Raw genomic sequence first — 28,000 nt, 5'->3', positions numbered from 1 at the left:
GTTTATCAGGACAAGAACTATACACTGCCCAGTGTAGTATTTCTTCAGCCCTTCTTAATTAGAAGTAAGTCACATATACACAAGCCATTGTATTCAGAATGAGTAGTCTCTTGGCTGTAACTGAAAAATGTGCTTGAGGGGCCATTGCTCAGAAAAGGAAATCTTTTATGCTTACATCCCAAACGTGGAATCGGATTTTAGGCTAGTGAACTGTGGCCTTTTGTAGTAGACGTTTTCATAGTTAGTACGCTCGTTGTTAACATCTATTCCCGCCTCTGATCCATCTCCATGGGCGTGGTACAGGCTTTTCTGTATTCGCTCAAGCTTGGCATCTAAAGAGAAATGACAGGTGGTTAGAACAATGCCCTGCTGGGTACGGTGCTACACGCCTTCAGTCCCAGCACTCAGAGGCAAAAGCAGGTGTACCTCTGAGTTCGGGGCCAGCCTGGTATAAAGCGAGTCCCAGGACAGCCAGGGCTACATAGAGAAACCCTGTTCAAAAAACAAAAAGCAAGCCCCTCCCTGCCCCAAAGAAATCAGTGCCTTACTCTAAGCACACACCCTTATTGGTGTTTTAGCAGAAACTCTAAATCCTTCCATCTCTGTCTGTCCTACTTTAACTGCTATCTGTCTCCGTATAGGTCTCTGCAGGACCTGCGTTCTAGGTATGACTTACACATAACAGTGTAGTTTGAGACAATCATCTATGTTCTGTAAGCCCAAGTCTTCATCTGTAAAGTTTAAGATCATGGTGGAAGGCCAGAGGATGGTATAAGGTGACCTTCTCTATCAAACTGCCTTAATTTATTGCTTTAACTCAGAATCTCTCATTGATCATGGAGTTTATCAATACTGCTAGAGGGGCTAGCCAGTGAACTCCTAGGATCCCCATGTGTCTACTCCTTAATGCTAAGGTTATAAGCAGTCACAGGTTGTGCCTGGCCTTTTTTACAAGAGTGCTAGGGTCTTAAAGTTTACACGGCAAGTGGCCATACCCACTAAGCCCTCCCCAAGGCCCTTCATTGTTTTGTGGGAATTAAATGTGATGGTGCGTATTGTTTGGAAATAAGTGCTTTGTCATTAACTATGGTCGTTTCTTTATTCCCGAATTAACGACCTTTTCCCTCTGTAGATCTGTTCTGGATACCCCCACACCCTTGTAAATGTATGCCCTGTGTCTTGGTTTTGTGTTTTGAGACCGGATCTGTTATGTAACCCTGGCTATCCTGGGAGCTTACTATGTTGATCAGGCTGGCATTGACATTAAAGATCTGCCTGCCCCTGCTTCCCAAGTGCTTGGCTTTCTCTGACTCCTTAAAAGGGTATCATGTATTCTAGTGCAACCATCTTTTTTTCACTATTTAAAATAATTTTCACTTAGCCTTATGATAGCTGGAAAGAGCATATATCTTCTACTAGAAGACAGAACTTAGAATTTTGTATTGTTTCCCTTTTTGTACCTGCCGTTTATGTTCTTTTATCAGTGGTACATGTCTTTAATCCCAGCACTCGGAGGCAGAGGCAGGCAGATCTCTCTTAGTTCAAGGCCAGCCTGGTCTCCACAGTGAGTTCCAAAACAGCCAGAGCTACACAAAGAAATTCTATCTCAGAAAAAAAGAAAAGAATAAACACACACACACACAAATCTCCTACCTTTTAAGTTAGCTGAAGAGTTGCTTGTAGCAATTTCTTTCCAATGAGCAATATACCTGCAACATATTAAGTTAACTTACTACTAAATAGTGAGTTAGCATAATCTTAGTGGTGACATCTTCACTAGTCTCAATGTTTGATTTTCATGACTTTTACCACCTCCTAGTAGGTCACATGCTTCTAAGGCAACCTTCAGGACAAGGAGTTACAAGAGTTTAAAATGGAACCCACTGGGCATGGTGGCTTACAACTTAAATTCCAGTACTGTTGGAGACAGGTGGATCTCTGAGTTCCAGACAGCCAGGGTGACATAATAAGGCTTGTCTCAAAAGAAAGCAATGGGGCTTTGCAAAAACAAATTCATCTGTAAATGTAATTATCCAGATTTTGAAGAGCTTTCCAATAAATTCCTGACTTACCAATTTTCCTGTAGAGAGAAATGCCATATTCAAGTTTTTCCCGCAATTATAAACAAAGATAACAGTAAGGGAGACGGGAAGCAATGAAAGCCAAGGAAAGCAGCTGCTTACTCCTGCTGTAGGACCAAGTTGCTGAACAGTTAGATCCTACATCAGATAATTTGTGTCTGTGCTCGGAAGTACTACTAGTATCTTCTAGTATATTCCCAACAGACACTCACCTCAAAGCTCTTGTTGGCAGGGTTCCGTGAAAAAACACTCTGCATACGTATACTTAATTGGACTGAAAGAAGTTAATTATTTGGGAACATTTAAGAAAAAAATGTGGATCTTCAGTTACTCTCACCATTTCCCACTACACACAGAACCTAAGAGAGAAATGAGTGGCAGCAGAGGTCTATGTACACCAGCCTCTCCACAGGTGTAATGACAAGGGCATCTCTGACTAGTGGGGGGGGGGTCCTTTTTCCACTCCAAAGTAGGCATAAGGAAAAATGAAAATATATGTCTGTTAAAAACTACGCTGAATGTTCACGTAAGCTTTTTTTCCCCCTTCGAGACAGGGTTTTTCCATGTAGCCTTGGCTGTCCTGGACTCACTTTGTAGACCAGGCTGGCCTCGAACTCAGAGATCTGCCTGCCTCTTCCTCCCAAGTGCTGGGGTTATAGCTGTGTGTCACCACACCCAGCTAAACAGAAACATTTTATTATGAGGGAAAAATTAGAAGTAACTCGAGTGTCCATCAGTTGATTTTTAGGCAAGCAGAACACAGGCTATCCACATAATTTATTTTTCAGCAATCAAACAGCAAAGTACTGGTGCGTACCATGATGTTAATGAAACTGTTAAAGGAAACCAGCTTAGTGAGAAATGATTTCCATATGGGACAAGTGTGGAATAAGTAAATTTAGAGACAACATATATTAGCAATGGTTACCCAAGGCTGGGGGATTAATGAGGGATGTCAAGTATCTCCTGGGTGTAATGATGCTTAAAAACAGATTACAATGGTGAGAGCACACCTCTTTAACACACTAACCATCTCCAAACCATACACTTCATATGAATGGATTGTAAAGCAAGGCTGTTAAAATGTTTGATATGTATGCAGGCACAATAAGAAATGTGGATATTGCATGGGCAAAGAGAAAAAGTATCAAGATGGTAAAGAGATGGGAGATATTAGACAGAGGGAGTTTGGAGCTGGACCTGGTAGTGAAAGCATGGGTATGAGAACAGGAGAGCAGGCCCCACCTCCTGTTGGTGGAAATTACTCTCCGCACTCTTGCCACACTTGTTACTAGCCATGCTGGTCATTTGTGGTCCCCACTGTGCTTTTGAGTGGCATTTACCTGATGGCTGTGCTGAACAGCTTAAATTTCCACTACATAAAATTCTAAAAATACTTTTCGATGACCATTTATGTTACTGATACAGTTTTTTAATATCTAAAATGACTAGGCCATATAAATTGAAGCTATTCTTTATATAAGTAAGCTATTCTTTCCATAATTAATCTAAGTTCTTAGCCTTGTTTCTAAATCCCAAAGTAACCCAAAGTAGAGCTAGTTAGACATGGCTGTTGTAGCATATTCTTCTGCCTTACTATAATTCTTTTCTCAAAATGAGGTTTTCCTTTTCTGTTTAGACAAATAATACTATTTTTAAAGGTTACGTTCATAACCCCAAGGCTCCATATAGAGACAGTATTTTAGAATGGCTCTGTACTGACTCATCAAAGTTGAGTGTATTTGTCCACTTCAGCACTTCATCTACTTCCCATTCCATCACAGAATCTATCCCACCATGTTCGATAGTCTTGATTAGTCCTTTCGTTGCTTTGTGAATTAGACCCAGAGTCTCCTGATGTGCCGCCTTGGCCTCCAGGCTTCCCATGTAGTACCTAAATAAAGGAAAAGAAGTGACACACATCTATTGCAGTAAGTGATTAGAAATAGACACAATTGATAAATGTTGTTGTTTATATTATATATTAAAATTATAAATTAGAATGTTGTTCTATATACTTTAAGACCCGTGTGATAGAATATTCCTGGGGTAGTTCAGTCACGAAGCAGGAAGACATCATTTAATCACCTGGCATAAGTTTCATGATACAAAGAAAAATCTGAATCAGATTATGAATACAAGACTCTCAGAGACTTGGATGACTTCTACAAGGTCATGAGGCAAATGACAGGTAGCAAGGGAAAGGAGTTGTTCATCTACATCTTGGTGTCAGGTACATTGCATAATTTTCTTGTTTCTCTTTTAAAAGTCAGCCATCTGTGGTGGTTGTTTCTTTTTATATAAAGAATTGGAAGAAATTAAGGGATTTTTCAAGATCATGAAAATAATGAAACTGAGGGTAACCAGCATTCAGATGGACTCTGGGCATGCCCTCCTTCTAGCTGACACTGTACTAAGTACTACTTTAAGGTCGGTGTTCCCACAAATAAGGCGACATTAGTAGCCATTACTTGTCATCACTACTAGACCAGAGTGATGAGATGCCTAGCATGTGCAGTGAAAGGATATACATGGTGCTTTGCCCCCACAGTGCCTGAGGAAATAGTAATCCCACTGCGCCCCTCATTCCTGGTACCCACAGCAGTCAATGTGGTGGGGACCTAGGACACAGATACACTCACTTGGGTGGCTCCATGCTGCCACTCGACATGGCATTCAGAGGAAAAGGAGCTCCTTGAACCCCCTGCTGCATGTAGGGTATCCAAAAGCCACCGACTACAGTAGCTGAAGGAGTGTATTGCCATGGCCAACTGGAAACAAGGCCAGTGTCCTTTGCCACGCCAACATACACGGAGACATGTTCAAGGATATGGCCTTTTACTCCAGGAGCCAGTTTATAAAGTTAGCCCAACTGATCCACCAGGTGTAGACACAGACAATTGGAGGAAAACACATGAAGCTTCCAAGGGAATGGAACTCCAGTCATTAGATGTTTTAACAAATCTGAGGAAACCCAGATATATAGGAGAATTACATACAAGAAATTCAACAAAATGGGGGAAAATTATGAATGAGACAAGGTTTCTCTGTGTAGCCTTTGGCTGTCCTGGACTCACTTTGTAGACATAGGCTGGCTTGAACTCACAGAGATCCTCCTGCCTCTGCCTCCCTGAGTGCTGGACTTACAGCCGTGCACCACCACACCCAGCCTATGAATGAAACTTTTTAGCAGATACAGATTGTGAAAAGATAATCTTCCTGGCCTGGAGAGATGGCTCAGAGGTTAAGCACACCTGCTGCTCTTCCAAAGGTCCTGAGTTTAATTCCCAGAAACCACATGGTGGCTCACAGCCATCTATAATGAGATCTGGTGCCCTCTTCTGGCCTGCATGGGTATATGCAGGCAGAACCCTGTATATGTGATAAATAAATATATATTTTTTAAAGATAATCTTCCAAGTGAGGAATTCACTGATTCAAATTAAATATGTAATTGATAGCTTCACCATCACATTAAACCAGGAAAAAATATGAACATAAAGATGGATCTTTTGTGATATCTTAGGTGGAATAAAAGAGTGAAGAAAAACTGGTAGACATGACACTGTTTTAAATTTGAATTAATACAAGATGACAAAAAGTGGAAAGACACAGAACCTTGTCAGTGGAGTGTCTCTGACCTGAGGAAAGATGTGCCTAAGCCTGTACGGAGGCCAAGGGCACTGATAGGATCTGACATACATTAAAGCCCAGTATGATAGCTCAGGCCTGAAATTCAAGCATTTGAGGAATGCCATAAGATGAAGGACAATTTGAACAAAGTTCAGTAAGACAAAGACTTTCCGAGACAAGCAAGAACTGAGGGAACTCACCACCTCATCACTAGACCCGACCTACAAGGGATGCTCAGCAAAAACCTGCGTCTCATGTGAAAGAGCAGGAAATGCCACTAACCAGGGGCGGGGAATGGACAGGAAACAAAACATCACTGGTCTTTAAAAGAGAAAGTGCAGTTCTCCAATTAGTGCAAGGCCCCCCCCCCCAACCGCCAAAATAAACAAGTAAGGAAGAAACTATGGCTATATAACAATTGGAAAACAACAAAAGCCAGGAGTAAGTCCTTACCTTTATTAACCTTGACTATAAATAAACTAATTTCCCAATAAAAAAAATACAGTTAATCTTTTCTAAATGCAACCCCTTAGTCACTGTCCTCATCTGCAGCTGTGCAGAGCAGACTGGCCTATGAAGTGTCTGCAGGGGGCTGTCTTGATTGCTAACTGATGTAGGAAGACCCAGCCTGCCCTGGCCAGCTCCATCCCCTGGGCAGGTGGTCCAGGGCTGTATAAGAAAGCTAGCTAAGGATGTGCCAGCAATCAGAGTTCTTCCAAGGCTTCTACTCCAAGTGATGCTTGGCTTTCGACCGTGACTTCCCTCAGTGATGGACTGTACCCAGCAAGCTGAAATAAACCCTTTCCTCCCCCTAAGTTGCTGTGGCCAGATCATCTTATCCCGGCAGCAGAGAATAAACTCTACACTTTGCACAGTGTATGTGTGGTTCTGTTTCTCAGCATTGTGGTCTGCCCCAATCATCTCCGTGTGCCTTTATTCTAGTCACAGTGTCATGGTTACGGTTGCTTTGTAAGCCTTACTCCGTTTTTTTTTTTCCCCTCAAAAATACCATGTTATTTAGTGACACTAAATCATCTACTTACATTTGTCTCATCCACTCAACTTTTTTAATTTTTCTTTTCTTTTCCATGTCTTGCTTTCTCTTCAGTTTAGAGAAATGAAATTCACTTTCCTTTTTGCTTTCCAACACTTGATTTTCAATTGGTATCCAAAACTATGGCAAAGCGATAGAGAGTTAAAATACTGATTGTGAATTTAAACTCTGTCTAGACAAGAACATTGTGGTGTGCTCATAGGAGTGTGCAAGAGAGGAGTAGAAGAGAAGTGTGACCTTTGCAAGGCAGCTCTAATTTAGTTCTGGGCAACACATGCCATAGCAGCATTGACAAACTACTTGCGTACTGAGGGATTCCCTCAGTACCTGTTGAATGAATAAACAGTAAACCTATTTATTGTAAGCCTGTCTGTCTCATCTCACCTGAGCATACCTAGACCCTCCTAGTACTCCTAGCTTTTTATGACCTAATCCTCAAGGGGCATATCCACCCAGAACAGGAGAGGTGCCTCTATTATCTCCCAAACTGGATTCTTTGGATGACATGTCTTTCGAGCTGGTTGGATGTTTTCCCAGTTCCAATGTGTCCCCTTCCTCTGCAATACAAGCACTAGGTAATGTTTGCTGTGTCTCCCAACAGTTTGTCCTGCTTAGCCACTTCTCACACAGCACTAAAGCACCCTGCCTACTTGACTGTCTCTGTGTCTTCTTAGCACTGTGTTCTTAGCATCTGGAACTGGCCTAACACATGACAGACAAGCAATAAAGTACTGAGTGAGTGTATTCACACCTTAGTCATTTTAAACATCTGAAACATATAAACATTTGATGTAAAAGCATACCACATCCTTTAATTTGTGTTTTGAGTATATGGTTAGCAGAGAGCAAATAAACGTGGCATAGTTTCAAGCCTGATTAAAAGTAAATGTAAGAGATGCAGCAAGATGGTTCATTGTGTAAAAATACCACTGAAACCTGATGATGTGGTGAGCTTAGGAACCCGTAGCAGAAGGAGAGCACTCCTGTAAGCTGTCCTCTGGTCTCTACATGAACACCGGAGCACATAATTGCCCATGCTTGCACACACCTCATTTATATATACACACACACAATAATAATAATTTAAATAAACAAGATGAATTGTTATGCTTACAATTAGCAACCCCAGAATTACTAAGTTAAGCAAAATTTTCAATTAAATTACAATTACTATCTTTGAAATTCAGGATTTTCAAAAATGATTAATTTCTAAATATACAAAATCAATCAATACTCTTTCCATTTTCTTACTCTGTGGGAAACAGGCCTCCAGCCGTTGTTCTCTACACGGCGATACCAGCCACTTCGGTCCTCAACCTGAGGTGGGTCATCTTTATTATGAGATGTGTATCTTGCCGGAAGATTTGTGTAATCTTTAGGGCTGTTAGCGCACAGATCTTCAATAGGTCTGTGAGTGAAAATTTTATAGTATATCTCGGGTGGGAATTTAACCTGTAGATGGGAAAGTTCAAAGCATCGTTGTGATGTAATAATAGTGGGTTACACTTTAAAAATTCATTTATGTTTCATGTAACTGTGCTTTAAAACGACCAAGTAAGGACTACAGCCAGGGAAGCAGGTAGGCCAACTGCAGATCTACTCTTGTCCTTCTGCTCTTCCAAATCCCATCCCCTAGACTCATCCTAACTCTATAGCCAACCACCTGCTGAGGCCTCCCTTCCCCTCTCTCTCCCATCTCCACTGGACCACACATATCTTCCCTCTTAACTTCCTCCCATCCCTACCCCACCCCCACATATTCATTACTTTATCCCAGCCCCTAACTCCAGCAGGCTTTCCCTGGGAACTCAGTCTACTCAGGCCAGGGAGGCAGGTAGGCCAACTGCACATCTTTGCTTATCCATCTCTCTTCTGAATCCAATTCCCCAGTCTCATCCCCAGCTCTGTAGCAGACCCTCTGCTGTGGCCTCTTCTCGCCCTCTGTCCCCATCCCTAGGGGACTAAGCAGAGCCTGGTGAAACACCCTGTTCCCTCCCTCCTGTGAACCCCCTTAACACCTCCCTCCTAGCTCATCCTCATTCTTACATGTCAGCTCCCAAAACCTAGAAACACATTTTACTTGGAGCCCTCAGTGGCCACACTTATCAGGATCCCCCCCCCCCAAAAAAATGTTCTTCTTGGGCAAGACTCAGCTACTCAATCTAAGAACCAGAGAGGGCACCCACCCAACAAAGACAGGACCTAGATTTCTAGGTATCAGCATCTAGAATTACAATCTTCCCAAACCCAGATGGTCAGACACTAGCATAAAAACACAGTAACAACCAGAACAATGTCTCCACTAGAGCTCAGCAACCCTACCGCGCAGGCTCTGAGAAATGCAATGTAACTGAAACACAAGGACCTTAAAAGAGCCATTATGAATGATAGAGGTTCTTGTTTTGTTTTTTCAAGACAGGGTTTCTCCGTGTAGCCTTGGCTGTCCTGGAACTCACTCTGTAGACCAGGCTGGCTTTGAACTCACAGAGATCCACCTGCCTCTGCCTCCCAAGTGCTGGGATTAAAAGCCACCACTGCCAGATGATAGAGATTCTTAAAGAGGAAAGGAATAAATCCTTTATGAAAACACAAACAATGATAGGGAATGAATAAAACAGCTCAAGACATTAAAGTGGAAGTAGAGTCAATAAAGAAAACCCAAATTTAGGGAAATCTGGAAATAAAAAATTTACAAACTTAAACAGAAACCTCAAAAGTTAGTTTTACCAACAGAATACAAGAGATGGAAAAGAAAATCATAGGCATTGAAGACACAACAGAAGAAATAGATACCTTCAAAGAAAATGTTGAATCAAAAAAAAGAAAGTAAGAAATCCTGCCACAAAACATTCAGGAAATCTGGGACATTGTGAAAAGACCAAATCTAAGAATAATAGGAATAGAAGAAGGAAAAGAAACACAGGTCAAAGGCACAGAAAATATCTTCAACAAAATCGTAGAAGAAAAATTTCCCAAACCTAAAGAAGGAGATGCTTGTCAAGATATAAAAAGCATACACAGCCGGTTGGTGGTAGTGCACACCTTTAATCCCACCACTTGGGAGGCAGAGGTAGGTGGATTGCTGTAAATTCGAGGCCAGCCTGGTCTACAAAGTTACTCCAGGACAGCCAAGGTTACACAGAGAAACTCTGTCTCAAAAATTCAAAAAAAAAAAAAAAAAAAAAAGCAAACAGACTACCAAATAGGCTGGACCAAAAAAGAAATTCCCCTTAGCATATAATAATCAAAACACCAAATGTACAGAAAAAAAAAAGGAAAGAATATTAAAAGGTGAAAGGGAAAAAAGACCAAGTAACATAAAGGCAGACCTTTTAGAAACACCTGACTTTTCAGTGAAGAGTCTAGAAACCCATGGCCTGGAGAGGTGTTTGAAAGATTCAAAGAGACCACAGATGCCAGCCCAGACTACTACATCTTGCAATATTTTCCATCACAATAGATGGAGAAAAATAACATATTCTATGGTAAAACCAAATTAAGCAATATCAATCTACAAATCCAGCCCTAGAGAAGGTTCTGGAAAGAAAACTCCAATCTAAAAATGTTAACCACACCCAAGAAAACACAGGGAATAATTCCAGACCAACAAATCAAAAGAGGGAATGCATACCACCACCACCACAACAGGAATCGACAATTATGTGACAAAAGAGATTTCAAACTAAAACTACTTTACCTGTCAGAATGGCTAAGATTAACAAAACAAGTGACAGCTCATGCTAGTAAGGATGTAGAAGAAAGAGAACACTTAGCCACTGCTGGTCGGACTGCAAACTTGTGCAGCCACTATGAAAACCAGTATGGCAGTCCCTCGGGAATTGGTCTGCCTCAATATCCAGCTCTACCACTCCTGGGCATATACCCAAGGAATGTTTCAGCCTGCTTCCCTTGCTCATCAATGTCCACTGATGCTCTATTCAGAGTAGCCAGGGATTGGAAACAACCTAGATGTCCCTCAACAGAAAAATGGATGAAGAAACTATGATACATTCACCATGGATTATTACTTAGTCATTAAAAAATAATAAAATTATGAAATTTACAGGTAAATGAATGGAACTAGAAAAAAAATCCCAAGTTAGGTGTCACAGACCCCAAAATACAAATATGATATGTATTCACTTATATGTGGATATTAGCTATTAAGTCAGAAATATCCAAGCTACAATCTGTAGAACCACAAAGGTTAGGTGTAGAGTAAGGGACAATGAGGCACAGATCTTGTTAAGAGGAGGAAATAGAATAGATGGAAAGGTGTTGGAACGGGAGAGGGAGAAAACTTTAAACGACAATGCAATACCAACCCTTTGCTCTACAGTGCTGTCCTACCTGCAAGATATGCTAGGGCAACAGTGGCACAAAACTTTTGGGAGTAACCAACCAATATCTGAGTTGACTTAAGGCCCATTCCATGAGAGGGAACCCATAGCTGACCCTCCTTCGATCATCAAGAACCAAATACTCAGGGTGGAGAGATGGCTCAGAGGTTAAGAGCACTGACTACACTTCCAGAGGTCCTGAGCTCAATTCCCAGCAACCACATGGTGGCTCACAACCATCTATAATGTGATCTGATGCCCTCTTCTGGCCGGCAGGTGTACATGCAGACGGAGCACTGTATACATAATAAATAAATCTTTTTAAAAAAATGAACCGCGGATTGCTGTGAGTTCTAGGCCAGCCTGGTCTACAAAAGCTAGTCCAGGACAGTCAAGGCTGCACAGAGAAACCTTGTCTTGAAAAAAAAAAAAAAAAAAAAAACGAACAACTACTACTGATAAAAAAAAAAAAAAAAGTAACAATAAAATTACTTCTAATGACATTCTGCTATACTCACAGATCAGTGCCCTGTTCACCTGACATCAGAGAAGCTTCTTCCTACAGCACATGTGAACAAATACAGAGACCCACAGCCAGACAGGTAGTGAGTGAGACACCTTGAAACACTCAGCCCTAAGTGGGATGTCTCCACCAAACTCCTCCCCTTATGCATCAGGGAACCCTGTGGAAGAGGAGGTGGAAAGGATGGAGGAGCCAGAAGGATGGAGGACACCAAGAAAACAAGGTCCTTTAAATCAGCACAGCAAAGTGCCTCTGAGCTCACAGAGACTGAGGCAGCATGCCAAGTGGGTCTCTGACTCTTGTGCCTTCTCTTGGGCTCTTTTTCTTCTGTTTGTTTTGTCTAACTCTGATGTGTTAGTTTTTATTACATAATATATGATTTATATATAATATATCATTATCCCTTAGAAGTCTTGTTTGTTTTCTAATGAGAGACAGAAAGCTAGTGGATCTGGAGGGGAGGGGAGGGGAAGAGCTGGGAAGAGTAGAAGAAGTAGAAACCATAATCAGGATATGTTATATGAGAGAGAAAATGCATTTTCAAGAAAAGGGAAAAACAAGCCTACCAAATAAGGATTCGTGCATACTCACCCCACCCAGTCTGAATCGGACTTGAATGCCAGCTGCAGCATCTAGGAGTTCTGCCTGGAAGAAAACACACACATGTCCCCTTCAACACTCCACGAATATCATCTGGCTAGCTCTCGTTCTGCCAATTAAAGGTCATCACTGGCATTTGCTATTTATAAATTTAAATCACAAAATTTTTTTAAATTTATGGGTACATATGCGTGGAAGTGCCCATGAAAACCACAGGCATTGGATTCCACTGACACTGGACTTACAGGTGGGTGTGTGCCACCCAGTGTGGATGCTGGAAACTGAACTTGGGTCCTCTGGCAGAGTAGTATGGGCTCGTAACTGTTGAGCCATTTCCACAGCTCCAAAATCATAAAATGGTCTGAGAGCTAAGTTCTTATGCATGGCTCTTAGGATAACTGGAAAAATACTACCAAACTCTCCTTTCTGTTCTCTATATAAATACAAATCCGAAAATGAGTGTGGTGGTGCACACCTTTAATCCCAGCACTCAGGAGGTCGAATTCAAGGCAAGCCTGGTCTACACAGTGAGCTCCAGGACAGTCAGAACTCAAAATAATAAAAAATAAAATAAAATAAATACAAATCCTAAGTGACTTGTTATTTGTAAAGAAGAAATAGTAAGTCCTCAAATATATTATTTACATGTAAAATATTACTTTTTAAATAAATTTTAAAATATATAACGGGTCTACTCAAGCTCAACACTAGATGGATCTTTTCTGACTAGCTTTTGCTAAGTGAAAAAATATTCCAATTTGTGTGAGAATTGTGAATAATAATCTTGTAAATGTAGTACCCTACACCAAAAAAAAAAAAAAAAAAAAAAAAAAAAAAAAAATAGGGGGAAGAACTGGATCCCTTATCTGAAGACAGTTCACATCTATATCTTTTTTCATTAGCTTTGATTAGAAAATGGGTATTATGGTTTGAAAAAAATCTATTAATTTTTCAGAATTATTTTTCTGTCTAAAACATATATAAATTAAAAATGACGTATAAAATTGTGCTTAATTTTTTTATATTTGAATGGTGATGATATACATTCATACATTTTCCCTAAAATTTGGACTTTTTTTTTTTGGTCTTGTTTTATTGAGACAGGGTTTTCCTGTAGCCCTGGATGTCCTCAAACCCAGGGATCCACCTGCCTCTGCCTCCAGAGGGCTGGAATTAAAGGTGTGCATCACCACCACCCAGCACAAACAAATTTTACCTGTGAGTGGGGTATGGTGGTGCACACCTTTAATCCCAGCCCTTGGGAGGCAGAGGCAGGCAGATTTCTGTGAGTTCAAGGCCAGCCTGGTCTACAGAGGGAATGCAGGTCAGTCAAGGCTACACAGAGAAACCCTGCCTTGCAAAGCCAAATACATAAATAGTAAGTGTATCGCTCCATGAAATATTGCACATTTGTATAATCCATGACTCCGTAAGTCATACAAAAATCATAAACATTTTCAGGATTGTGATCCTGTGACCTCCCCCAGTTGGGTATACTTAAAAATCTCTGTCTTTACAGATTAATGTTGCCTGCTTTCAAACTTCACACAAAAGGAATCATACACTGTATACTATTTTGGTGCCTGACTTTTCGTTCAGCTTCAGTCTTCGATGAAAGAATACGCTCCATCCGTTGGACGCACGGGTTGGTTTGCACTGCTACTAGTATGTCATCAAATCAACTCTTACGGCTCCCCGTTTGCTCTGTCTATGGCCTGGGCTACAAACAAAGCCGCTGTGAATATTACAGCACCTCATGTCTTCTAGTGGATTGTTGAATTTATATCTCTGGTTGTATACTTAGGAACGAAATAGAAGAGATTATAATGTGTGTTGTTTGGCTTTCTGTTGCTATAACAAAATATTGATGACTGGGATTTTTTTTCCTTGCAGTTTTGGCGGCTATTGCATCAGCATCGGCAGAGGGCCTTCCTTCTTGGATGGCATCACGTGACAAGAGAGCAAGGATGCTTGGGCTTCTCCTCCTCTTCCGAGGCAGGAGCTGATGCAGAGGCCACGGAGGGTTGCTGCTTATGGGCTTGCTATGCATGGCTTGCTCAGTCTGCTTTCTTATACACTCAAGGACCACCTGCTCAGAAGTGGCACCACTCAACGCCATCCCACATCAGTCATTAGCACATCAATCATTAGCAAGAAAATACCCTACAGATATGCCTCTTTCCAAATGACCTGAGCTTATGTCAAGCTGACAAAAACAAAACAAATCCAAAACCTCAACTGGGACAGCACCTCAAGGCATGCTTCCAAAAGTCGGAACTAAGGCATGATGCCGAATTCAAAATGAACGTGCTTAGATTGGAAGGAAGGGGTCATAAGTGACTGGCCGGCACAGTGAGGTAGGGAGCGGTTGTGTTTGCTTTGTGGTAATCCTTTTAACTGTATATTTATGCGTTCTGAGCTTTCAACATGCATGTAATTGCTCAATAAAAAGTTTGTAAAGAGGCGAACATGAGAACACTGAGCTGACAGGAAGATGCTGTGTCAGTAATAACAGTCTTACCTCTTTAGGGTTAATGTACCTCACTATCTGCCGTGGCTCCCCTTGACATCTTAAGTCAATCAGACTTTTAAAATGCTGGAATACGGCAACATTCTAAAGAGTAAAACCCAGATTTTTATGGTTAAAATGATATTCATTGCTTTCCTGAGAGTATCATTTTGAAAAGTTTTTTACATTTATTTATTTGGGGTGGGGGTGGGTGCCACAGTACACATTCAGAGATCAGAGGACAACTTTTGGGTATTGCTTCCTTCTTTTTACCATGTGGGGCCCAGGGATAGAACTTAGGTCATTAGCTTGCTGGTAATTGCCTTTACCCACGGAGCTATGTTATTGGCCTTAGATTTTTTATTTTTTTTAAAAAAGATTTATTTATTTATTATTATGTATACAGTGCTCTGCCTGCATGTACACCTGCACACCAGAAGAGGGCATCAGATCACATTATATATGGTTGTGAGGCACCATGTGATTGCTGGGAATTGAACTCAGGACCTCTAGAAGAACAGTCAGTGTTCTTAACCTCTGAGCCATCTCTCTCCAGCACCGAGATTTTCTATTTCTTATTAGCTGTTCATATAACTGCAGAGAAACACAGATCATCTGAATAGTCTAACAGGACTAGAGAAATGGGGCTTCAAACTAAAACCCTTTTAGGGAACGCAAACACTTGTCATCCATGTGGCTTGGCTGAGTAATCAATGCTTTTGAAGGTAAAAATCTCAGTCATACAATCTCTCCTCAGCTCCTTTTAGGAGGCTGGTGCTTTTAGTTTCTGACATCAAAACTTCTCAAGGAGACACACACACACACATATATACACACACACATATATACACACACACATATATACACACATCTATAGAATGTGTATATTATACATTATATATGCATGTATGTGTGTATAATATATTATATATATACACAAATGGGTGTATCTATATATACTATATATGGTATATATTATATAGATATATATTATATCGATATAAAAGATAATATGCATATTATGTGTGTATATTTTATATTTACATATATTATACATAATATATAATGTTATTCTTCATTAAAAGGATACTATAAAAGAGGGGATGGAGAATATAAGGAAGGCGGGGGTGCTAGATATACCCAGCACCCACTTTTTAAAAAGAGCCACATTTATGGACACAGCTGCATGATGAGGTGAGTGACTTCAGGAGATGAGCACTGAATGAGAGCAACAAAGCGGGAGAGAGGGCGGGAGGGAGAGAAGGGAGGGAGGGGAATTAAGATGCTTGGGATGACAGCACAGAAAGCACTTCTGCAACTCCCACCCCAGCACCACATCTACAGAAGGACGCTTCCCTTCTCCTGCTGCAGGAGAGGGTGAGCAGGAAAGTCCTGGGAGACTCTTGTGAGCTAGGATGCAGGCAGGCTTTGCTAGCAAAAATCTTCACAGCTTGCCCAGGCTGGCAGTCTAGTCAGATAAGTGACCATAACTCTGTATGGCGGCTGTATTTTGGGCAAGGACTTCAGTGTCTCCAGGTGAACAAACAGGCTGCTATAGCTTATGGCATCTGGAGACACGACTGTTGTGTAAAATTAGAGTGTACTAGGGGTCCAAAGTCCCTGCATATCCCTTCCCTCCAGGCTCCGTAAACCCCCCACTACTGGCTTGTAGGGTGGCTGCACTGCCAACTCAGCCTGACCTTGCACAGTCTGTGTTCAATGCTAGGCATTGGAAAGGATGGACTTCTGACACGATCAGGAAGAGAGGGCACAGACCTTGGGAACCAGGAGGTCTCTGCACTTGCATTCTGAGGCCCAGAGTGTGGCAGCTGCTTGTGGACTTGCACTGGTATCCAAACTGAAGCAGAGACCTGCAACAGTTCACTAGAGCTGTAAGGAAATGCTGTGGTCCCTGCTGCTGACCCATTCTCGTGTGCTTGTTAAAGGGGCTCCAGCCACCCCTCTGTCTCTGGGTCTGTATTACCATTGACATGATGGAGAGAGGCCTGGACTCAGCTACCCTAGGCCTGCATGCACTGATGCTGAGGTAGTGGAGAGCCTGTCGTGGGTGCATAAGGCTTCTCAGCACAGCTGGAACTCCCACGGCAAGTAGGCAGTGCCTGGGGAAAAGCCACCGCCTGACAGAGGCTGCTATTCCCACTGTGGTGTAGCCACAGCCTGAGCACCCACTCCTACTGCTGCTCACGTCACAGCTAACTGAACCACGACCATCCCCACCCTTGGAGGCCCCAGAGACAGCGAGTCTTTCTAGCAGCATCTAGCAGGCTCTCCCTGGTGTGCACTGCACCCAGTGTGCACCCTTACAGTTTAAGAAGCTACGAAGAGGGTGTTCTGGTGCTCAGTGGAAACAAAGCCAGTGGTGTGCACCAGACTGGTGCTGCGAGATACATCTTCTAGAGCAGGCTGCGGGCTAAGAGGCTGCCCCGTAAATGGATGGGAATACTAGGTGTGCAAAGGTCAGTGGAGGAGCACAAGAAAAGTCTTGCAAAAAAGACACAGCAATAGACTCTCCAGAGACCTGCAGGATCGACACGCACAAAATATTTGACAAATGCTGAATAATGACCCTGAGGAGACAGACTGGTAGTCAAGTGAAAAATCTGTTTAAGAGAATCCTAAAATCAAAGGTGAACAAAAAAAAAAGATAGCTAACATCATGAGAGCACATGAAAGCAACCATAAACCCAACTAGAGCCCACAAACAAAAGGAAAATGAAGAACTAGTCTTCACCAAGCAACAGTAAACCATCAATAATGAAATTACAAAGAATATTCAAGACAATTACAAGGGGAAAAAAAAAAACAAAGAAACCAGGAGTCTTTACTTACTATTAACAACCTTAGATACAAATGGACTAAATTCTCCAGTTAAAACATACAGAGTTGAATGATAAAGATTTAAAAAACAAGACCAAGCAATGTTCTGCTTTTAACTTGTAAGAAACTCAAGCCACCAATGAAGACACAGAGAGATTGAGGTGGGGAGGGGAGAGTGGATGGGACGTTTAAAGTAAATGCAAAGTTAAGGCAAGCAAAAGCAGCTGTTTGGGCATCGGAAGTCAATAGAGTTAGTTATGCATGGGTTTTCATGGACTTTCTAGAGGCAATTGTAAGTTTGCAAGATTTGATCTGATGGTGGTCTTGTGGACTAGAAACAACTGTATAACATGGCACAAAGCCACTAGGCATATCAACTGAAGGGACCCACATACTGACTGCCGGGTGCTAACCTCTGGGCCCCAGATTAGGCACAGACCACATCCAAACACCAGTTTCCAAGCACAAACCCAAATACAAAGATCCTTTATTCAGCAAGGCAGAGACAAGGTGGCTGACCCTGAATCCTGCAGAAACAGCAGCAAATAGCTTCACAAGTGTTAATGTTAAGAAGGAAAAAGGGGAAGTCTGTGTTAGAATGAACCGGGATGAGTTGCTAAATTCTGATTGGGTGTTTTAATTAGGATGGTCAAAATCGTGAAATCTGAATGCTGGACCCTGATGTTTTGATAGCTGGACCTTGGTGATCAGCCTCAGGAACGAGTCAGGCATAACAATGTGGTCAAATAAGGGAGTAGACCGTGGTGGACAGCTTTAGCAAGGGGGACAGAAGGAAGAGAGAAGGGGAGAGGAAAAAAACCTATTGGCGCCATGTTTGCCATGACCATCCCTGCTACAGCCCTTCAGTGACAGAATTGCTACTACTATTAAAAAAAAAAATAAAGAGTGAAGTCATTTTACCTCTTGGCTGTCACCCAACCTGGTAAGTAAACTTGGAAAAATTTCTTTTACTTATGAGACCAATTCTATCTACATTATGAGTACAATAAATAAGCAATACAATAGCCCTGATAAAGCATGCCATTAAACCATAAGATCTTCAGGAGTACTCAACAAATATTGGATGAGTAAATATATCTTTACTACTTTGTTGCAAACGTGATGGCTGAGTCAAAAAACGAAGAGTATCATCGGCCAAAGTTAAACGAGACTATTAGTGATGCATTTACGGGTATTGTCCAGTATCAAGGTGTCTGACTCCATTCAGAAACTTATTAGGAACCAGAAGGATGGCTCAGTCAATAAAGTGCTTGCTGTGGAAACATTCGGGCTTGGGTTTGCTCTCCAGCACCCATGTAGAAAAGCTGAATGTGGCCGGGTGGTGGCAGCACACATCTTTAATCCCATCATTTGGGAGGCGGAGGCAAGTGGATCTCTGAGTTCAAGGCTAGCATGGATTACAGAGTGAGTTCCTGGACAGAGAAACCCTGTCTCAAAAAAAAAAAAAAAAAAAAAAAAAAAAAAGCAAAACAAAACAAAAAGCTGAATGTGATGTGACACTCATAGTCCCGGCTTTGGGGGCCATTAAGGCTCGCTGCATAATCACTGTAGCCTACTTGGCAAGTTACAGGCTAGTGGAGGTACCTTTCTCAAAAACCAGACGACATCCTGAGCAACAATGGGTTGATTTGTGGCCTCCACATGCATGTATGTACAAACATGCCCACACATACCTACCAACACATATCCACATACATGCACATAAAACATTACTTTAACTAAAAAGAATGTAAACGCTTGTGAACCTCATGTAATAATTACAGCTTCTGAAACTGAACAGTGCATGTCTGAGTTGAAAGGTGGTACAGCCGTGTGTAAATACCCAAAAGAACTACCGAACCGCGCGCACACTTTTACACACATACATTTTGTGAACTATAAACTATCACTCAAGGGATCAGAGAAACAAACTCACAACGAAAGTTTTCCAGGCCCTCTGAATGATTCTTGCAGCTTTTTCCTGTTTGTAAGCGCTTGGAGTCCGTTCCGGGGCATTTGGAAGTTCTAAGAGAAAAAGCAGCAAAATAGAAACCATGAAATAATTGTATATGTTCCGCTATGGAGCTGTCTGTGCCAACTCAATGGGAATTAAGTTGTCTACAGGAAACAATGAATGAGACTTGGTGTTTAAATGATATTCCTAATATATTACACTGTTCTCTAACAAGTACCTTGCATGGGAGATTTTTCAAGGGGACATCGTATCTCTTGGAAGTGGAGTCACATGTTTTGAGAGCCACCCGGTGTGTGTGCCGGGATCTGAACTCTGGTCCTCTGATACAGCAGTGACTCTCTTAACCACGGAGCCACCTCTTCACTCCCCGAATAGAAGATTTTAATGTGCTTGTCCTTGTGCCGGGCTAAACCTTAAGATTTAAGGTCAAATAGTAAATAACTGGTCAGAGTCGAGCACATCTGTCTTTAAAGCCTGTGACCTTTGCATACTTTGTTGTACGGCTTGAACGTAACATGTATAAAAGAACCAGCTGTAGCCATAAGGTTGCCCCAGCCCTAACCTAGCGCTGGGGGTTGACTGTAGGCTTTCTTAACTACATTTGCCTACTTTATATATCATGTATTACCTATTTAAAAAGATGGAACTTGAACTATTAAGGAGTGAAACAAAAATCACTATTTGTACTTCCCAAGTTTTAGTTGAACGGCAAAGAGAAGTAGAGATGTAAGAAGGAGACTGCAGCTCCCTATCCTTTCCAAAGCTCCCAAAAACTGCATTAAGAGGTGGGCGGGGCTGGGCATGGTGGTGGCCCACTCCTTTCATCCCAGCACTCAGGGAGGCAGAGGCAGGTGCATCAATATGAGTTCAAGTCTAGCCTGGTCTACAAAGTGAGTCCAGGATAGCCAAGGCTACACAGAGAAACTCTGTCTCGAAAAACAAAAAGCCAAACAAGCAAACCAAAACAAAACAACAACAAAAGAGGTAGGTGGATGCCAAGTTGTGCTACTCTGAGGGTTTTCTGTGGATTCATGCTAGACTCCAGTCCTGCGTTAGCATATGAGATTAAAAGAAAAAAAGGGAGAGAATTGAGAGACTGGGTAGAGGATTCAGAGGGCAAAGCAAACATAAATATCCACGCGTGGGTGTCTAGCTTCCACAAAGAAAGCAGGAATCTACCGCCATCTGTAACCCCTGCCCTTAAGGGCACAGTGGGGGCAGAGTCAGGACGACCCCAAGGGGCTCACTGGTGAGCTAGTCTAGACAAAACGGTGAGCTCCAGGTTCACCAAGACTGTCTCAACAAATAAGTAAGTAGGGGCTGGAGCGATGGCTTGGTGGTCAAGAGCACGGCTGCTCTTATGTGTACAGTGTTCTGCCCGCATGTGTGCCTGCAGGCCAGAAGAGGGTACCCGAGTTCATTACAGATGCTTGTGAGCCATCGTGTGGTTGCTGGGAATTGAACTCAGGACCTTTGGAAGAGCAGGCAGTGCTCTTAACCACTGAGTCATCTGTCCAGTCCCTGAGCATTGCTGCTCTTTGGGAGGACTGGGGTTCAGTTCTTTCCACCCATATCAGATGGCTCACGACTGCTTGCAATTCCAAATCCAGGGAATCTGAGGATTCTGACCTATGCAGCCACCTGCACTTGTGTCCACATACCCACAGTCTCCTCTCTCTCTCTCTCTTCTCTCTCTCCTCTCTCTCTCTCTCTCTCTCTCTCTCTCTCTCTCTCTCTCTCTCTCTCACACACACACACACACACACACATATATCTTAGTTTCCCCCCTTTTTCTAACAATTTTAATGTCTGTTACATGATCTACATTGTTTTTTTTTTTTAAGTAACACCCTGAAAGGGAACAAAAGAAACATAAAAAGTCCCTAAGCTATCACTGCCGCTTAGTTATGCATAAGGACAGTCATAGTAACAAATCAAACTCAGAGCACAACATTCTGAGTTATGCTATCACCGCTCCCTACCGTTCACATATTTTTGAGATGATTTAAGTCTCTCACAGCATTTCTTAACACTGGCACTCCTGATATTTCAGGCTGCACTGTTTTCCTGTGAGCGGTGTAGGGAGTGCCCTGTGCCCTGCACAATGCTTCGTACAACCCCCTTCTCTGCTCATGACACAGTGAACAGCACACAGTGAAAGCCAATGCTGTCTCCAAAGGGCAGGGGACATGGCTCTGCAGGTAAAGGCACTTGCCACCAACCTGATGACGAGAGCGTTTGATTCCAGAATCTACATAAGGGTGCAAGGACAACTGTCCTCTAACCACTGATGCTAAGGCACATACGTGCTACACACAGGTGCACAAGTAAGTTTAAAAATGTCTCCAGTGATTAACTGCCACACTTGAGCTGTTAACTGAACCTGCGTGGTGGGGGGAGGAAGGGTGGGGGCTGTAGCTCAGTGGCAGAGTGCTTACCTGGCACCCACAGTTCAATCCCTAGCACTCCCAGAAGCATCCGGATAACAGCAGCCATAATGATAAAGGGGAAACTATCGGCCAACACTGCCGTGGGACTGCCCACAGGAGTGTCTGCATCAGGAAAGCTATCAAACGGTTCAAATCACTATTTCTTGGTTTTATGGTTGACTTGAGATTTAAGGATAGTAACGGTGACATGTTAATAATGCAGATTAAAGGTGCACTGCATACGTCACCATTCCATCACAAATAATGATCCCAAGGAACAGTGGCACTTAATAAAAAAAGAAAAAACAAAACCAAACATCACCAGCATGGTCAACTGTAGTGAGCGTTGCAAAAGCACTAAAGGGTGGGTCTGGTCAATTAGCATGAGTCAAGTCAGTAGTGATCTCTCTCTCCCTCCCTCCCTCCCCCTTTCTCTGAGAGAGACAGAATTTCATCGTGTAGCCCAAGGTGCTCCTAAAGCCGCAGCAGCTGGAAGGCTGAGGTAAGTCACAGGCAGTGGAGTAGCAGCAGGGACAGTCGGGGACTGGTGAGGAATCCGACAAGTGGGTGAAGGCTCTGGAATGTTATATGGGTGCAGGGGCGCAGTGCCTGGGAGATGGGGCTGGATTCAAGAGGGCTTTTCTTTTTTAAATACGAGGCCCCAAATATGTGGAAATGTTAAGGGAAGGAGAAATTAAAGAGAGGGCAAAGGAAACGTAAAACTCTTTGAGTAGGGCAATGACGTCGTTTGCTCTGAGGCTTCAAACTAACCATGTGGAAATACTTATCAACCCTAAGACACAAGGAGTACAGGTAAACCACTGCTCACGTCACTCAGAAGCGAACTGCCGACTAGGAAGGAGACTGAAAGCCAATCTCAAGTCAATACCCTTGATATGTGATTCAAAGGTAGGCCTGCAAGCCAAACCCAAGTCAATAAATAGCCTTCAACTCAGAACCCATACTCCCATTCTTTTTACTAAATTTTATTTTTTTCAACAAATACGTCTTCATGACTTTGCTTTTTCGCTTTACAATACCATTATACTGAGGGTCAAGACAGAAACTGACAAGAAGCCCTACTCATGAACGCTCCATCTCTAAATATTTTAGGGAGAAAGCCTAAAGACACATGCTGCATTTAACAAGGTGGGAAGGAATCTGAGGCAAGAGGTAGGTTAGCAATATCCCCAAAGCTTCAGCCCTTGAATTAGGGAAAGGCCAGGGTTGGGATCAGTGAGGTAGAGGAAAGCTTTTCCCGCCAGGCCAGAGCGGCTGTGCCAGGAGACAGGTTCGGGGAACAGAGCATCTCTCTATACCGGGATGGATAGGCGTGGGTGTTTAAGGTCCTGCAACGCAACAGGTCCAGCTCAGACCAGACGCCAGAGCAGAAAGGAGCTGGGGAGGGGACACATCCCTTGATTTGCCATTCTCCGTTGCAGCGCTCTCTGCGCTCCTCCGCTTGTTTCCTTGGTAACGACGCAGTGGGAAATGACTTAATAGCTCCTACCACCACAACCTTCTCCTTAGGACCCGCCCCAACCCCTGATCATTTTTCTCACATAGATGTTTAAGCCTTAGTCTGTGATGATGGTTTGTCCTGATCGAAGCCCCCCGCCCCCCCTTCCATCCTCGGTGCCATAGAGGCAAAAGATTTCAGAACGGAGCTCTAGGGGATCGCCTATAATGCGACAGGCCTTGCTGAAGGCCTAAGAGTAAGTGACTGATGCCTCCTTCTAAGGCTGTTTCTAAATTTAAGCTCCTTAGCGTGACACAGGTTTTAAGTAACGGTAGAGGACTTCACGGAACCTGAAAGCGTGCGGCATAGTTAATGCATGTTTTACTTACTTGAACGCAGAATATCCCGCACACAGGCAGAGCCTAACAGCGTAAAATGAAGAGTATTCAGACCTGCCCACTTCCTCTGTTCCCTCAGTGCCCTCGCAGGGAATGTAATTTCTGAGGAAGATAAACTTCTAGGGAAATATTTTCCTTATATACGAAACACATTTTTACAGGGGGGAAAAAAATCCCTGTAGGGAATTTGGTGGCAAAATGAGCTTCAAGACCTTCAAAAGCATTGTCAGAATCACCATGAACAGGGCCTTGGGCTTTGATTCTCCTTCATGTAGTTGTGGCCATGTGTTAACACACAGACATAAGTAAATTTTAAGACTTGTGCCTTTTAATATACTACAAACTGGATTCAATTTTTCAATATTAAATAAAATTAAGGGTTTTGTTTTGTTTTTTGTTTGTTTTTTCAAGACAGGGTTTTATTCCTTTAAAAAAAAAAAAAAGATTTCTTTATTTATTACTTCTATTCTGCCTGCATGAATGCGTGCACACCAGAAGAGGGCATCAGATCTCATTATAGATGGTTGTGAGCCACCATGTGGTTTCTGGGAATTGAACTCAGAACCCATGGAAGAGAAGACAGTGCTCTTAATCTCTGAACCATCTCTCCAGCCCAAGATAGGGTTCTTGGTGTAGCCTGGTTATCCTGTAACTTGCTCTGTAAACCAGTCTAAGTTAAATTTTTAAAATTAAGATCAAATCCATGTCAGGCCTGCCAAGTTAGAATTTCTCTATCCCCCATCTTACTAGGCCAGTGACACCAGTTTCCGTCTTTTGTGGGGCAATTTTCTTTTGTTAGCTGAAGAACTGTGGCATATCGGCAGACGCATCCTTGCAAACTGCTCTAAATGTCAAGACCAAAGAAAACAATGCTTACTTTTTACAATTCCTGTTTGCTGAAAAAATTCTCAGAGTAAGCAGTTTTAAAGAAGCAGTGACATATTCTCAGAGAATCCGCTGGAGAGCTAGATGCCTCTGCTCTTGGGGAGATGCTGCCCCAGCTTGCTACTCTTGGTTTGTGTGATAAACATAGCTCCCGAAGGAATGAGGAGAAATTCTGGAAAGACCACTGCAGAATACATGGTTTCATACATTAAGCTGAAGGTGCTGTCAAAACAACAAAGTGGAGCTTTCTAGTTGCCCCTGTTTACTTTGAGAGCTTCCAAGAAGCCTCAACTGTTGTCAGTCCTCTCAAGATGAACTCACCCACGTAAGCCTTGTTCCAAACCATCTATTCTTTCCCAAAACCCATTCCTTCTTCCCACACAATCCTGCTACTCCGAGGTAGGCCCTTCTAAGAGCTCTGGTCCCTTTTCTCCTGAACCCAGTTCGGCTGTCTGACCATATTACAACTTAACCATTCCCCTACAGAACCCAGCGTTGTTTATTTGTTTGTTTATTATTTATTTATTTAGGTTTTTTGAGACAAAGTCTCTCTGTGTAGCTTTGGCTGTCCTGGACTCACTTTGTAGACCAGGCTGGCCTTGAACTCACAGAGATCTACTTGCCTCTGCCTCCCGAGTGCTGGGATTACAGGCGCGCTATACCACACCCGGCTTTTTTTTTTTTTTTTTTTAGACCCAGCGCTATTACACACATACACACATACACATCCCGCCCCCATTTAAACATGTTTAAAAAAATATGTTGATAACAACAACGGAGAGGAGGGGCCGTAGCTACGGCTGGCCCTGTCTGCTGAAGTTCTAGTCTGGCAAGAGCTTTAGCTCTGTGGCGTGAGGGGCCGGGACCCCAAGGCTGCTGTTGGCATACCTCTCCCCACTCCATAAACAGCATGCTGGCATCTACGAGACCAGCAGATCGCACTGTTCCTATTCTTCCAGTCTCAGGCGAAGGGCAGAGGTAGATGGGGGGGGGGGGGGGGGACTGGTGGGAAGTGGGAGAATGATGGAGGGGAGAGAATGCATGTGAGAGTGGCAGTGGCCCTGGTGGTAATGAGGGTGCTTGGGACCCTGAGGAGGGCATGTGGACTCATAGAGAAAAGGCACCTCGCAGTAGGGAAGCTGGGTTTGTGGGCCCCCTAGGTAACCACGGGGTGAGGCGAGATAGGCTAAAGGAAGAAGTCCAGCGAAAATTTCAATTCTGGTTCCTACACTCCCCCCGCCCCACCTCCTATGGGAAAAGTAAGGAATCCTGGAGTAGAGTCCTATGCCTGAGACCTGTCTGAGGGAGCCTCGCCCTTTCCAACCGTGCTCCCGGCACACGCAACAGACCCATTTTCCCTCCTGGCCAGCTCTTGAGGGAACTCAGGCTGTCTTCTTGTAGGCCCAGAGCTCCTGTGCTGTTCACAACCAAACGCCCCATCGGTAACTGCCCTCGCGCCTACCCAGCTGCTCAAAGTCAGGAATAAAATTCACCGGTGCGGTGCAGTGTAAGTGGCCCAGGCGGGGTTCGGCGTGGCGGTGTTCGCACCCAGAAGCAAGTGTTGCGGGGAGGGGGGGGAAAAAGAGCTTGTCTGCCACCAGCCACTCATGAGCTACACAGTCTTCCGGCTGATTGGCTGCATAGGTAGGTCTCCCTGACCTGGACCTAGAGCGCTGCACTTGTGCTGCTGCCTCCCGCTTCATGAGAGGGGTGGCCTGGGGGCATCGGCTTCCATAGCCTGGGAACACAGTTCTTCGGAGGCGCTTGGTGGCCTGGTGGCCTGGTGGCCTAGGTGAAAGGCAAAGTGCTAGGAGAGTTTTGCACGAGCCCTCCCCAACCTTGTTGGCTGGACTTTTGTTTTTTAAGATGTATTTATTATGTATGCATGTGTGGCTTGCCAGCCAGCCAGAAAAGGGCACCGGTTGCTGGGAACTGAACTCAGGACCTGTGGAAGAGGAGCCAGGGCTCTTACCCTCTGAGCCATCTCTCCAGCCAGGCTGGGTTGTTTTTAGGCAGGGGACTGCGAGGTTGTGGCTGTACTTTCCTCAGGTCCCTCCCTCACAGTCCAGAATTTTAAAAACATGTCTCAATAGCTCAGTTGTAGGACATTTGCCTAGAAAGCACAAGCCCACCTTCCCGACCCCCAAGCTCTCCCACTGCAAAAGCAAAAACGCAAATACTCAAGCACAAATCTAAGAAACTTGAGAATTCAAGCTCCCCTTGTTCTCCCCCCCCCCCCCCCCCCCCCCCCCCCCCCCCCCCCCCGTGGAGGGAGAACTTACCTAATACCCATAGGGTAGGGCGCACTATACCGTCTCTTCTTCAGGCCCGGATAAGTCAGCCAAAATTGCTTACATTTCCTAGACCAATAAGGTCAGTTGGGTTTACTCAAGCCAAGCAGGGAAAAAAACAAAACAAAACAAAAAACAAACAACAACAACAACAACAACAACAAAAAAAACGCAACAACAACAACAAAAGCAATCAGGAGTCAGGAATCTACTAGGGCCGAAGGGTGTGTTGGGAACTTGAACCAGCGCTCTGCCCACCAGCATTTATAAGAGACAGAAATGGCGCCTCGAAGATAAATTACCTACAGCCTTGTTAGCCAGTCAGCTGTCACAGCTCGTGTTGCTGGCTAATTGGCAGCAGGGACTTTTGCAACAAGCCCAAGGTCAGGTCAACTCCTGTCAATCTCTATGCTCAGCTGGCCCGGGGAAACCTGGGCCCAGGGCAGGTGTCGTTAGTAACAGAAATTCCACCGTGCAGGTAAAAGCAGGATATTTGTATTTACTCCTCTGTGAGGTTCCAAACTAGCTCAAATAGTGGTCTGCTTGGTAAATTGCCCCCAAACGCTAAAGCCCTGGCGCCGAGGTCAAACAATTGTCTACGGAAGGTGTTTCAGCTCCCACCTCAGGGTCACCTGTCTGCAGGCAGTAATGCAAGCAGTAGGCTGTTAGTTCTCACTGTGGCGAGAGCTGAGCAGATGAGCTGAGGTTCTGTGGGGGAACCAGCATCCATGTTTCTCTAGGGAGTTCATTTCCTCGGAAGCTAGTAGTTTGCAATAAGGGTGAATCCTTGGAAACCGTGCATATCAGTCACTTTTCTGCTGCTGCGGTTACTTGGGGAAGATAGTTTATTTTTGCTTACGGTTTCAGATGCCATTGTGGATGCTTTCCCGGATGGCGTGGCTGCAGGTTACCTGATTGCAGCCCACCACGCAGGAAGTGCAGCGAGAGCAGGAAGCAGGGAGGGCTCTGAACCTTCAAGCCCATC

General features: G+C 43.5%; 1 protein-coding gene across 1 annotated transcript; it reads right to left on the bottom strand.

Annotated features, from left to right (window-relative positions):
* C14H11orf65 (chromosome 14 C11orf65 homolog) lies at positions 1-27,999 on the bottom strand. The gene is made up of 12 exons (XM_051155729.1): positions 27,875-27,999; positions 27,007-27,084; positions 26,187-26,512; positions 21,992-22,105; positions 19,515-19,603; positions 14,753-14,845; positions 12,223-12,276; positions 8,020-8,220; positions 6,758-6,888; positions 3,805-3,975; positions 1,654-1,709; positions 1-332 (listed from the first exon to the last, which is right to left on the bottom strand). The coding sequence occupies exons 1-12, from the start codon at positions 27,997-27,999 to the stop codon at positions 172-174; spliced, it is 1,599 nt and encodes a 532-aa protein (XP_051011686.1). The 3' UTR covers positions 1-171.
* Between the last annotated feature and the right edge of the window lies 1 nt (position 28,000).

The sequence above is a fragment of the Acomys russatus genome, chromosome 14 (genome assembly GCF_903995435.1).
Source record: "Acomys russatus chromosome 14, mAcoRus1.1, whole genome shotgun sequence".
Lineage (NCBI taxonomy): Eukaryota > Metazoa > Chordata > Mammalia > Rodentia > Muridae > Acomys > Acomys russatus.
This window is presented reverse-complemented; position numbering and strand designations above follow the sequence as displayed.